General features: G+C 45.9%; 1 protein-coding gene across 1 annotated transcript in view; it reads left to right on the top strand.

Moving 5' to 3' along the window:
- The first annotated feature begins 379 nt into the window (after positions 1-379).
- LOC144511051 (regulator of G-protein signaling 7-binding protein-like) overlaps positions 380-14,449 on the top strand; it is a 37,054-nt gene continuing 22,984 nt past the window's right edge. Inside the window, exons 1-2 of the mRNA XM_078241019.1 lie at positions 380-412; positions 678-844. Coding sequence (XP_078097145.1) covers positions 380-412; positions 678-844 — 200 coding nt within the window. The remainder of the gene's footprint in view (positions 413-677; positions 845-14,449) is intronic.

The raw sequence follows: 14,449 nt of genomic DNA, 5'->3' as shown, positions 1-14,449 counted from the left end.
GAGGCGAATATCCCATTAGAGTTACCCCGTCAGTGGGGAAAGCCCCCCTCCCACCCCGGTTATTGCTGGGCTAAGATATCCAGAGACCATCTCCAGCTCATTAAGCAGGCTGGCTCCATGTTGCCCAACCCTATCGCCACGTTATAGCCAAGGGGAGGATGTCTCCTTGCTGCGAGCGGGGGAACGCGGGGTAATTGACATGAAATTGGATTCCTATCTCACACACACACACACACACACACACAGCGATCCGGGCTGCCTGTCAGAGGCTGCAACTGTCCTGACTGCTGGATGGATGCTGAACCCAGAGGGAAGCGGGCTGTTTATCGGCTGAAAGTGTTGCAATGAGAAGGAGGTGGCGGAGAGACGCGGGGGGAATATGACCAAAGGACAGATCGAAGAATGTAACCTGGTAGGTTTGGTCTTAACTGAGTTTAATCATTTCCTCCTCGGATTGTATCCCAGTGTAAAGGGGGGAACCATTCAGTTTAACCCCACCATGGCCAGCCCTTCTCTCAAACATTTAAAAATGGCAAGTGTTTCAAATTCAAAGGATTTCCTAAAATTCTCCCCTCCCCCCTCCCCTAATTTAGGAGCCAGGAATGGGGCAGGTTTTGTATTGTTCGATGTAGTTGTTCTCTGGGTTGAACTCTCTGCTTCCTCTCCCTCCCCGGCAGGTGATACAGGAATTCAATATTCAGGTGGCACTCTTTAGGGAACTGGTCATCTCCATCGGGAACGGTTCCTGCGACTCTCCGGCCGTCCGCAAGGAGATCAAAACTGCCAGGAGCACCTGCAAAGAGCTGGCCAGAAAATCCGAGCGGGTCTGTGCGCCTCTCTACAGGTAAGTACAGACAGAGCTATAACCCCCAGAGCTATAACCCCCAAGCTACAACCCCTCCCCCCCCCCCCCAGAGTTTTAACCCCCATCCCCTCCAGGGCTTCAACCACCCCCAGGGCTTTAACCCCCCAGAGTTTCAAACCCCCCCCCCCCCCCCCCCCAGCAGAGCAAGGCTTTGCAGCCCGAGCTGCAGCAATTGACAATAAATTGCAAACATTGGCCTGGCTGCAAGGTCCAATATAAGAGGTTTGAAATATCTGGAAAGCTCAATCGAATGGGTGCCTGACTCATGAATCTGGTGCAGTTCAAATAAAAAGTTCACTACATTCTGATCAAACAGAAGGTGAGTCAAGTCGAGCTCCTTGAGCAGTGGGTAGTGATATTAGTCGCTCGAGATATTAATCCAGAGAGCCAGGGTAATGCTCTGGAGACCCAGGTTCGAATCACACCATGGCAGATGGTGAAATTTGAATTCAATAACATTCTGGAATTAAAGTCAAATGAAACCAGTCGATTGTTGTAAAAAAAAAAATCCATCTGGTTCACGAATGTTATTTAGGGAAGGAAATCTGCCGTCCTTACCTGGTCTGGCCTACATGTGACTCCAGAGCCACAGCAATGTGGTTCACTCTCAACTGTCCTCAGGGATGGGTAATAAATGCTGGCCCAGCCAGTGACACCCACTCCCCATGAACGAATTACAATAATAGATGGGGAACATAGACTTCCAGCATTTTAGTAAGGTAAGGATTCAGGTAAGGAATCACTTTGGACTCCCAGATGTTAACCTATGTGCCTCCCTTCCACAGAACTGCCAAGTTTATCCAGCAGTTTCTATTTTTATTTCAGATCTCCGGATCATTTGGTTCTTGTTGGCTGGAGCTTCCTCTGGTGTGAGATTGTTTTTGCTACACTGGTTATCTGGTTCAAGTGGCCAGTTTGACTCCTGGCTCCCAAACACAAGCCAGTGGAATGCGTCATTTCCTTTTAAATCTTTTCTTTTATAGCCCCCCCTATCTCCAACACCCCACCCCAGGAAAAGTTCTTCCTTACTTACATTAGAACAAAATCGTCCCCATGCATGGTGATGTACTGTCACGCTCAGGTATCTTACAATAGATTAGAGTCATAGGGTGGGATTTTCCAGCTGCACTCGCTCCAAGACTGGAAAATCCTGTCTGAGGTCAATGGACCTCTGCATAGTCCTGTCCTGCCCACTACGATTCCCACGGTGGGTGGGATGGGAAAATTCCACCCATACAGTTTTACAGCACAGAAAGAGGTCCTTCGGCCCATCTTGTTCATGCCAGCTATCAAGCACCTATGTATTCTAATCCCATTTTCCAGCACTTGGTCCGTAGCCTTGTATGTTTCAAGCCCTCATATAAATGCTTCTTAAATGTTGTGAGGTTTCCTGCCTCTTCCTCCCCATTCAGACCGTGAGTTCCAGATTCCCACCACCTTCTGGGTGAAAAAGTTTTTCCTCAAATCCCCTCTAAATCTCCTGCCCCTGGATTTGTTCACACAAAAAGTTCACTGAAGTTCCCTCAGGCTAATGGAGAGGTTAAGAGAAGTGTCAGAGCTGTAAAGACATTACTGAAGAAGAATGAGATTTTCACTTAAACATATGAACGGAATGAGCTGGAGCAGGTTTTGACTATTTTGAATGCAGAAATAACTTGTCTAAATTCAACCAAACCAATTCATTGATCTGTGTAGTATTAGTGATTTTAGGATTAATTCTTTAATCCTAATTATTGACCCGAATTGCCTGGTAGCCTCTAGTTCCTACTATAGTAATGTGTTGTTGGGTTGGAGTAGTTTCAATAATTACAGAAAACTGCTAGTTATAAAGATTCATTCGAACATATTTACAGATTTTGGAGAATACTCTTGCAAGCTCCTGACCCTGCTTGCTTTTCTTCTACTTCACTTTAGACAGTCCTAGAGTCTCATATCACATCAGTATTTGGCATTCCCTTCTATGGCATCAGAAAATTACAGATAACCCTTTATGGGACTTAGTCCAACATGCATCATTATACTATCCCCACAAGTCTCTGTTCTGACTTCAACGTTCTCTCACGTCCCTGGAAACCCAATGATTCAGTCTCCTAGTCATTCTAAACATTTCCAAGTTTCAAAGTCTTGATGGAAATATGACCTCTTTATGCTCTCATGGGTAAATGTCATTTATTTTGCTCTCCATGTTTTCTTCTCTCTCCAGCTTCCAGTTTCTTTAAGGTCCTTATATCCTCCAGCACTGATGTGCTTCCTTCACTCATCATCACTCATCAACCAATCCTTGCCCATTCTGCTGTTGTGGGAAAATCACCACTCAGTGTCAGACTTAAAGATTCAACATGCAGTTTATCGGACAAAGCTTTGGGAGAAGCACTGGGCTCTCCGCAGTGCACGCAGTCACCTTCTCAACTTTACAATAGCAGTTGAGCATCTTTTACACATTTTCAAATAATAGACAAGTACGGACATCGGCAGTTAGCACATCGTTATACATAGAGTAGATACATTTATGCTTTCATGTCCCCTATCAACGACTGATCTCGTTATCAATACTCATTGTTTTGGTTCTGCTTTATCTCAAGCTAAGGTGCCTCAAGGTCTGATCTATTTCCTGCAGTAATTTAGACACTAACAGGTTTTAACTCGCTGTGCAATGTTTGTGCCCAAGTCAGCACATCTCAATGTCTTTTCCTAGAGTCCATTTTGTGCCAGGTAACCATCTTGTATCCTTTAATTTTGAATTTACTCCAACAACTCCCACTTTTGGTTAGGATTATGATTTAATAATCCACAGACCAACAACAGCAGCATCGTGGGTCCAGCAATTGATATGCCTGACCCGTAACCAACAGGTCGTGTGTCCACAGGTAGACATCCACCTTCTCGTCCTTTCCTTCATCGTTGTTGTCCTCGGTGTCTTCGGGTGTCCCCATCAGGTATTCTTCTTCGGTGACCACACTGGCCCCTGGCACAATCCGAGTCATCATGACTTTACAGCAGACATTAAGACATCCGACAATTAGGCAACAAACAATTATTATTGCAACGAGAATAATCAGTTCATGCATTAAATAGGACCCCCAGGATCCCCCCAATAACCATTCGAGCCAGCTATTCCCCTTCTTGGGGTCTTGTCTAAAGTCATCGAGCTGCTTTCTTATGTCATTAATGACTTGGGTGATGGTGTAGGATTCATCTGTAACATGCGTTATACATTTGTCTCCTATTATTGTGCATACTCCCCCCTGTTGGGATAACTGATAGTCTACGGCATAGCGGGTCTGCTGTGTGTATAATCTTAATTCAGCCAGTTCTTGGTTGACGGCCTCCAGTGCCTTTGATGTGCTGTTTCCCAGGATGGTTAATCCACAGATAAGATGGTTTCTATTTTTGGCACTAATTACTCCTGCTGCCCCCCGCCAGAGACAGGGTCCCAAGAAACCTGTAGCAGAGTGACAATCCCAGTGTGATTGGGACTTCCCAATCGGCACAGAATTCCTTGCTGATGGCCCGGGTCACTATCTTTCTCCGGATATGCCCCTTTTGAGGGCATGGAACAAAAAGGATCGGGAGGGCGGGTGTTGCCGTCGCAAAGGTGCCGTTGAGGAGGAACACAAATCCCTTCTTGGCCCGGTAGCATTTAATATCCTGGTTATTGGTCTGTACGAACTGTATATACCGCCAATTGCTCGGTTCACTTGACTTTCTGCCCGATCCTACTAATTGGCAAGTGTCAAACGGGTATGTCCATTCGGCTGAGCTGACATGAGTCTCATTACACTGACCACAAATGAGTTGCCTCCCCGCGGTTATGTTCAGGCATCTTTGCCCATTACAGGTACAAGTGAACTGGCTTCTGTTTACCCGACAGTGCTGACGGACACACTGTGTCTGTTCACAGGAAACATTCTTGGGGACCAAGGCATATGCACATCCCCATCCCTGCCCCGAGAAGCAAAGCGGGTAGCTTGCATCATCTGAGCATACTCTTCCTCCCACTCCTTGGAGCCCCCTGCACACAGGATCTGTGGAGTTTATTAGTTCCACACATCTTCCCTGTATACCCTTTTATATTTGCCTGTATGTCCTTTACAGGGTGTGTCCGAGCTATCTGCTGTATATAAGTCATGGGGGGTCCACCCAGGGGTGCCACAAATAGGGCCTCTACAGATTGGGCTAGCGGGTAACACACGGTTCGATTACCGTGTAAATGTACATGAGCCTTGTAGAATAAGTTATCCTCTAGCCCTGTCAATCTTACAATCGCGACAACATAGAGTAATGCAATCATATACGCGATCTTAGACATGTTCGCACCAGGCAAGTATCAATCTTATTACTTTATGTTAACAACTTTCCAAAGGCTGCATTGCCAACCCGAACGCGTCAGTTAATCTTGCTTGTAGTCATCACCTGTTTTGGGGAAAGCACTCTGGTCACTTTAATATCACTCATTCGTTTCTTTGTATAATTTCAGCTGGGTCCAATGTTTCCATGCACCTTTTCCCCTTATGTCCAGACAGGCACAGGTATCTCCACTAATTATGACCTCATATGGCCCATTCCATTTTGGTGCAAACCCTGGTTTTTCAGATAATGTTTTTCCCAAGACGCGGCTTCCCGCTGTTGGGACGTCAGGGAGCATTTCAAGCTCTCTCTGTGCGTCTCTTTCTTCCTGATTATCCTTTACTAATTTACACATCCCTTTTAGTTGGGCGTTTAGTTCCAAAACATATTGTTTAATTTTGTCTTTTAGTGGACCTACATCAGCCCCACCTGTTATGATGCTTTCTGGTAATTGCATCGCCCTTCCTGTCATTAGTTCATAAGGGGTTAATCCGGTTGTCCGGTTTGTCGTGGCTCTTAACCTCATTAATATAGTAGGTGATACTACTGTCCATCTTTTTCCTGACGTTTGCATGGCCTTGGCCAGGACATTCTTAAGGGTTCTGTTCATGTGTTCCACCATTCCAGAACTCTGCGGGTGGTAAGGGATGTGGAATTTTTGTTTTATTCCCATCAGTTGGCACACTGTTTTTACCACCTTTCCGGTGGTGTGTCCCTTGATCCGAATCAATTTGTGTGGGTATTCCCCATCTGGGGATTACCTCCTCAGCCAATGTTCTAGCCACCGTGGTAGCAGTACAATTTTTAGTAGGGAACGCTTCTACCCACCTCGCAAACTGGTCTATAATAACCAAACAATAGGTTTTGCCGTGGGATTGTGTTAGTGGCCCTGTGAAATCTATTTGCAGATGTCTCTTCCCATTTCTTTCCACCACCATTCTTTTCCTATATTAGTTGCCATGGCCTCTCTTCCCGCATGTGAGAGTCCATGGTGTAGTTCCAAGAGGGTGTTTTGTATGCACTCCAGTGCCATTACCTTGTCATTTCATCTCCAAACGTTATCAGTCCCTCTGCTCGCTCCCTGTGCCTCCCACTTCCCCTTTTCCTCTTTCGAGGTATCCTCGTGTAAGTCCCGAATATCTATTTTGTCTCCTGTCTGGCCCGTTACCGCTATTGGCAGCTCGCCAACTGCCTCCTGCTTTGATGCTAATTGCACTGCTCTATCTGCGGCTTGGTTCCCTTTGTAATTTACCCAATCTGGGTTGTCCCTTTCTGGTTCCTTCTGATGCGCTTTGATTTTTATTACTGCCGCTTCTCGGGGTTTCTCACTGGCTTTTAGTACTGCCTCGATCCTTTGTTGGTGTTTAATAGGAATTCCTCCCGTGGTTACAAACCCCCTTCTACCCCATGCCGTCATATAATCGTGTATTACCCCGAATGTGTACCTACTATCGGTATATATGTTTACCGTCTTTCCTTCAGACAATTCTAGTGCCTTTGTGAGTGCCACTAGTTCCGCCACCTGCGCGGATAGACCTCCGTCAATTCTTTCTGACTTTACCGTTTCCAATTTGTCATTTACTACTGCCCACCCTGTCCGGGGTGATCCTTCCACATATTTACATGAGCCATCTACAAAAAGGGTCTCCTCAGCTGTTGCTAAAGGTACATCCTTTACCCTACCTTCCTCTACATCCGTATCTACGTCTCCACAGTTATGTGGTTCTCCTGTATCCAAAATTCTTTCTGCTGGGTTATCTCCTGTATCCCTTACTATTATAACTGATTTGCTGGGAGGTAGGGGGACGGCTTCCCATTTAGCCCTTCTTATGTTCGAGACGGACCTTAACTTTCATGTATTTAGCATTTCCACCAAGGTGTGTTTAGTGTGGTGGATTATATTTCCTGTCATTATTATCGGTTCGCTAACCTTTACGGCCCAGACGGCGCAATCGAAGGCGGCTCTGCACCTTGGCAGTCCAGTAACTACCGGCCCTTCTGCTGTTGAGTAGTAACTTATGGGTCTCCGTTTATCGCCATGCTCTTGCGTTACTACTGCAGAGTAGAACCCCCCTTCATTATTACAGTGTATGTGGAAATCTTTATTGGAATCTGGTAGTCCGAGTCCGGGGGCTGATATCAGTTCTGCCTTTAATTTATTATAGGCCTCTTCTTGTTCAGGTCCCCATTCTACGGGGTTTAAAGCTGGCTTTCCCCCTTTAACTAGTCTCTGTATAGGCTCTGCCAATTTTGCGAATTCCGGGATAAAACTTTGGCTATAGTTAAACAGTCCCAGCACCTTCCTGACTCCCCTTACGGTGACTGGCCGCGGCATTTGTTGTACCGCCTTCTTTCGGTCTGTTGGCATTTCTTTAAGCCCTTGTGATATTAAATGTCCTAGGTACAGGACTTGTGCTTTCCCGATTTGTGCCTTTTTGGGGCTCACCTTTAACCCTGCGGTTTTCAGTTCATTCAACACTAGGTATAGTGCTCCCTGATGTCCTGACTTAGATTCTGAAGCTATTAATATATCATCCACGTATTGTAGAATCGTGCTACCCTCTGGTAGTTCTACCCTGTTCAGGATGTCACTCATTTCTCGATGGAAGATAGCGGGGCTATTGTGGAATCCCTGCGTTAGGCGAGTCCAAGTGTACTGTTTGTCTCCCACTGTAAATGCGAATTTGTCTTGGGATTCGGGATCCAAGGGTAGGGGCCAGGATCCATTCGCTATATCCAATACAGTAAAGATTTTATGCTCCGGTGACAATCCATTCAGGATTGTCGAGGGGCTTGCTACAATGGGGTGTAATTTGGACGTGACTTTATTGAGGGCAGTGTAGTCTATTGTGAGTCTGTAACTTCCGTCGGGTTTGCTCACTGGCCAGGTGGGGGAGTTAGTGGTGCTCGTAGTTTCCCTCAGGATTCCTTTCTCCACTAACCCTTTAACTATCTCTACTACGGCTACCTTTGCTTCCGGTTTTATCAGGTACTGTCGGTGGGGCTTATGCTCCAGTCCGGGCACCTTTATCGGGTCAGTTTTGGTTAGGCCAGTGTCTAATTTCATTTCGGCCCATACTCCGGGGACGGAGGCACAGATGGCTCCAAACCCCTCTGTTTCTAGTCGCCAATCTCTGGTGGTGGCTGTGGCCACCTTGATAGTCTCGAGATGACTCGTGAGTTTTCCCATTCCGGTTTTCCGGCCGTCCCGTTTTGGCCAGATTAATTCTCCCTTCCCACAGTCAATCAAAATTTCATACTCCTTCATTAAATCATTTCCCATTATTGTACCCTGTTTTAAACAGGGCGAAGGGTGCCTGTTGGGCATCTATTTCTGCTGTTAGGGCTACTGCGTGTGTCCAACGTCCCCCACTGTAGTCTTGTGCTGGGGGACTGGCGGGCCCTCCGGCTACCTGCCTCCATTTATCCGCTGGACATGCGGCCCTGACCAGTTGGTGTATATCCCTTAGGTGCAGTTGGTGTCCTACCCAAACTGTATCTAATTCTTCCCAAAATTTAGTGTTTGCGCTTCTAGGTTGTAGTTTTCCCAGGGAGGCCATTATCTGTTGTCTTTCACCCGGGGTAAATGGTTTGTAATTTGCTTTTGGTTGCGCGTCTGTTCCCCCTCGGGTTACTGATGCCAAGTTTTTGTCGGCGCTTGCCCTTCCTCTGGAGGGGCGGTTGGTCCCTGTTGTATGGACTCTTAAGGGGGCAGAGGAACAGCTTCCCCTCCCCATTGATTCTCCTCTAATACTCGATTCTTTTTCTCCAATTCCCTTACTCAGGATTCTAAATTTCTAATCTTTTCCTTATCCTTGTTCCACTTTTTAGTGGAGGCGACTACTTGTTCAATTAGTCCAGCTAATTGACGTACTAATAATACCCCTGCCTTTTTTGTTTTGTCTCTCTTTTCCCCATCTACACACTTTCTCTGTTGTTCTAAGGTCTGAGAAACAGCCCAGCCATCCCTTTGCATCTTCTTAATTAACGCGTGTCTGTCTGTCATATATTTATCAATGAGAGAACCCGCAGGTCCCCACTTAGTTTCTCTATTTGCCATCTCACAGACTTCTACACCCCCGGCCACGATTACCTCCTTAGCAACGTGTTTTCTCCACCGTTAGGTTTTCTATTTATACTCACGGCCACGATTACCTCCTCGGCAACGTGTTTCCTCCACCGGAGTCCAGCTCTAGGTCAGAGTGATCAGCTCTTTACCGCACCGCTTTACAACGTGACAGACAAGTACACAAACTACACAAACTTTCATGCAACAGGTGGCAAACTCTGCGTTTGTTCACCACTACAGAGTTTGATGCTAAATGACCTTTGTCACTTGTGCCTCACAATCCTAAGTGCCCTTGTGCCTCCACGCCCACTTCAGGCTCCTCACCTTCGCGTGGGGGATTTCCCCTCTTAACAACCGGCCTAAGGCTGCACGTTTGAGACAGGTACTTCCTTGTCCTTAGTCGATCAGCACAAGTAACAATCAATACTTATTTCTATCCGATAGTACCATAAATTCCCCTAATTTCCACCCATTTCCAACTGCATTGTTGGCTCGGTCTGACTCCCACAGATTCAATAATCTCTACTCCAGTTCGCCGATCGAGGCCAACCGATCAACTCACCAGCAGTGAGATCCTGCCGACTACGCCAATTTGTTGTGGGAAAATCACCACTCGGGGTCAGACTTAAAGATTCAACACGCAGTTTATCAGACCAAGCTTTGGGAGAAGTGCTGGGCTCTCCGCAGTGCACGCAGTCAGCTTCTCAACTTTACAATGGCAGTTGAACATCTTTTATACATTTTCAAATAATAGACAAGTACAGACATTAGCCATTAGCACATTGTTATACATAGAGTAGATACATTTATGCATTTATGTCCCCCATCAACGACTGATCTCATTATCAAAACTCATTGTTTTGGTTTTGCTTTATCTCAAGCTAAGGTGCCTCAAGGTCTGATCTATTTCCCGCAGTAGTTTAGACACTAACAGGTTTTAAGTCGCTGTGCAATGTCTGTGCCCAAGTCAGCATATCTCAATGTCTTTTCCCAGAGTCTATTTTGTGCCAGGTAACCATGTTGTATCCTTTAATTTTGAGTTTACTCCAACATTGCTGTTGGTGCTTTTTTTATTCATTCATGGGACATGGCGTCATTGGCTGGGCCAGCACTTATTGCCCATCCCTACTTGGCCTTGAACTGAGCGGCTTGCTCAGCTACTTCAGAGGGCAGTTAAGAGTCAATCACATTGCTGTGGCTCTGGAGTCACATGTAGGCCAGACTGGGCAAGGACGGCAAATTTCCTTCCCTAAAGGACATTAGTGAACCAGATGGGTTTTTCCGACAATCAGTAGATTCTCAATTCCAGATTTTTATTGAATTCAAATTTCATCAGCTGCCTTGGTTGGATTCGAACCAGAGTCCCCAGAGCATTACCCTGGGTCTCTGGATTACTAGTCCAGCGACAATACCACTGCGGCACTGCCTCCTCCTCTGGATGCTGTTGAATAAAACTTGAACCAGTAAATGCTTCAGAATCACCTGCTTTGCTGTCTTCTTTCATTTCTGATGATTGCGAGCTCTCTGACCTCTGTTTTCCACTCTGTTGCTCAATTTGCAGTCAAAGCTCTTCTTCCTGTTCAGTCTGAACCACATAGGATCTGGAGGTGTGGGGAACTCTCCACTATTTCTCCAAGTCTTGCATGATCTCAGATCCAAACCTATTCTCCCTGTCAAAGATCTGATAATAGGAGGCACGGTAGCACAGTGGTTACCACTGCTGCCTCACAGGGCCAGGGACCTGGGTTTGATTCCTGGCTTGGGTCACTGTTTGTGTGGAGGTTACACATTCTCCCTGTGTCTGCGTGAGTTTCCTCCGGGTGCTCCGGTTTCCTCCCACAGTCCGGAAGACGTGCTGGTTATGTGCATTGGCCATGCTAAATTGACCCTTAGTGTAGCCAAACAGGCGCTGGAGTGTGGCGACTAGGGGACTTTCACAGTAACTTCATTGTAGTGTTAATGTAAGCCTACTGGTGACACTGATAAATAAATTTAAAGATATCACAATGTCAGAAACCCGATGGATCGCAAGCATTTCTTTCAATGATATTATCACTGCTTCCGATGTGTGACCATGTTACTGTCTCACTTTAATTCACTTCGAGTAGGTGAACATTTTCCCTTTAATGCGCAACTAACTCCAATCCTAGGCAAGCCCACGGCCTTGTAGGAAAAGAGAATGACATTAGTGGTTCTTTTGACTCCCATGCGAATTGTACATGTGACACATCTGGATATCATTTCTTACAGTGGCTTCAAGAGACTTGGCCACCAAACCGAATACCATACTTTGGTTCTGCCCTTGGAAATACCCAAAAGTCCTTGATGTACAGGTTGTAAGATTTCAAGTCTCCACCCTCTTCGTTTACAGTTCTATCAGTGAATACCAGTAAATCATCAGTCACTGTCAGATGTGCTTTCTGCTCACAGTACGATCTCAAGATAGGACGACGTGTCCTATGTGTCTAATACAAAATTCTCTGACCTGCTTACATTCCCTTATCTGATTTTTGAGCCTCTTTTGATTTCACTGAATCTTTGTGCGGTTGCTGGCCATGTAGGGACTGTCATTGTGACAAGCTGCTGGATTTCTCCCGCAAATTCAATATTGCATTTTTCTAGATCTTCTGTTTCAATAGGCCTCTGGATTACTAGTCCAGTGATACTACCACTACCTCTCCCGTTACCATTGGCACTGCGTGTCTTTGGGACAATTCCTGTACCCGTGCCTTTCAAAACCTCACCCACAAACGTTAGTTTGGGCTGCCGCCATTAATTGCTTTTCATGTCCCGTGTCTCTCCTTCTCTCCAGTTTTTATGTCTGTATCTGCTACTTTGGGATTTGAGCTGAATCTCTCTCTCTCTCGCTCTCTTCTGACCAATCAATTTTGCCTCCCGATCACTGCTTGCCGACTGAATTGAATCGCCTTCGCCAGTGTCAAGTCTTCTCAGGACTGCAGAATCTCACACTGAAACTCAACTGGTTGACGGGAATTCTGAAAACTGACCTCGGGCGGCCGAGTGGGGTTTTGTATCCAGTCCCTCCCTGGGCCCTTCCTTGGACAAGCCTGATCTAACATACTCCATTGTACTATAATTATAAGTAACCTTGCTACAAGTCATATCAGAAGCAATCTCTAAAGACCAATCGAGAATCGTACAGCGCAGAAGAGGCTCTTTGGCCCATCGAGTCTGCACCAACACATTAGAAACACCTGAACTCCCACCTAATCCCATCTGCCAGCACTTGGCCCATAGCCCTGAATGTTATGATGTGCCAAGTGCTCATCATAAGTTCATAAGATATAGGAGCAGCATTAGGCCATTCGGCCCATCGAGTCCACTCTGCCATTCGATCATGGCTGATATGCTCCTCATCCCCATTTTCCTGCCTTCTCCCCATAACCCTTCAACCCATTACCAATTAAAAATCTGTCTAACTCCTCCTTAAATTTACTCATTGTCCCAGCAACCACCGCACTTTGGGGTAGCAAATTCCACAGATTCACAACTCTTTGGGAGAAGTAGTTTCTCCTCAACTCTGTTTTGAATTTGCTACCCCTTATCCTAAGGGGTGTACTTCCACAAGAGGAAACATCCGCACCACATCTACTTCATTCATACCTTTTATCATCTTGTATACCTTAATTTGATCTTCCCTCATTCTTCTAAATTCCAGAGAGTATCGGCCTAAACTGTTCAATCTCTCTTCATATGACAAACCCCTCATCTCTGGAATCAATCCAGTGAACCTCCTCTGAACTGCCTCCAATGCTACTACATCTTTCCTCAAAAAAAAGGGACTAATAGGGGCGGCACGGTGGCACAGTGGTTAGCACTGCTGCCTCACTGTGCCAGGGACCCAGGTTCGATCCCTAGTTTGGGTCACTGTCTGTGTGGAGTTTGCACATTCTCCCCATGTCTGCGTGGGTTTCCTCTGGGTGCTCCAGTTTCCTCCCACAGTCCAAAGATGTGCGGGTTAGGTGGATTGGCCATGCTAAATTGCCCCTTAGTGTCAGGGGGACTAGCTAGGGTAAATGCATGGCGTTATGGGGATAGGGCCTGGGTGGGATTGTGGTTGTTGCAGACTTGACGGGCCGAATGGCCACCATCTGCACTGTAGAATTCTATGATTCAAAACTGTGCACAATACTCCAGGTGCAGTCTCACCCATGCCTTTTATAGTTGCAACAATACTTCCTTACCTTTATATTATATTCCTTTAGCTATAATTGTCAACATTCCATTTGCTTTCTTCATTATCTGCTGTACCTGCATGCTAGTTTTCTGTGACTCATGAATGATACTTTTTAAAGGATGTGAGGCAACTCGCTTCTACCACCCTCCCAGGCAGTGCATTCCAGACCATCACCACCCTCTGGGTAAAAAGGTTTTTCTTCACAATCCCCCTGATTCATCCCCCCCATTCTGTACTGCTGGACTTCAATTCTAATGTTCTACAAGCTCATGGAACACAGACATTTTATTGTGGTCAATTAAGCAGCAATAGTATCTCCTGATCATGATCAGCCACGATCAAAATGAATGGCGGAGCAGGCTCGAAGGGCTGAATGGCCTCCTCCTGTTCCCATGTTTCTAAAGGGCATTGAAAAGTGTGACTGGTATGCAGTTTTGGTAAATGTAAGAGATAAATTTGTATTGACGTAGCACCTGTCACATCCTCAAGATGTTTCAAAATGCTTTACGGCCAATGAAGTACTCTTCGTTTGTAGCCCCTGAACTGTTGCTCAAGGTCCCACAAGCAGCAAATGAGATGGATGACGAGATAGTGTATATTGTTGACATTGGGTGATTGAAATGCAGAAAGTGCCCAGATTCTTGGTTATTGACATCGAGATGAAGTCATTTGAGGTGAGTGTCTAGACTTTAACAAAGAGGACTGTTTAGGCTGATTAATAAAAGTATAATACCTGACAGCAGCTCAATAAAATGCTGGAAAGAAAAATAGTGGAGTGACAGAATCAATAGGACAAACCTGCACAGTTTAGAAAGGAATTTTGACTCCAGCAATGTTATACAATTATTTGTTAGCATTGTCAAATGCAACCAACAAAAAAAAAACAGACATTGGACTAGAATAACTTTACCACTGGATTCTCTGCTACACCACCTGGCCCCTGACACTCCTAACCAGCTTGCGATCTGCA

Source organism: Mustelus asterias, chromosome 24 (genome assembly GCF_964213995.1).
Source record: "Mustelus asterias chromosome 24, sMusAst1.hap1.1, whole genome shotgun sequence".
NCBI classification, from domain to species: domain Eukaryota; kingdom Metazoa; phylum Chordata; class Chondrichthyes; order Carcharhiniformes; family Triakidae; genus Mustelus; species Mustelus asterias.
Note: the sequence above shows the minus strand (reverse complement) of the source record. Positions and strands in the feature narration are given on the sequence as shown.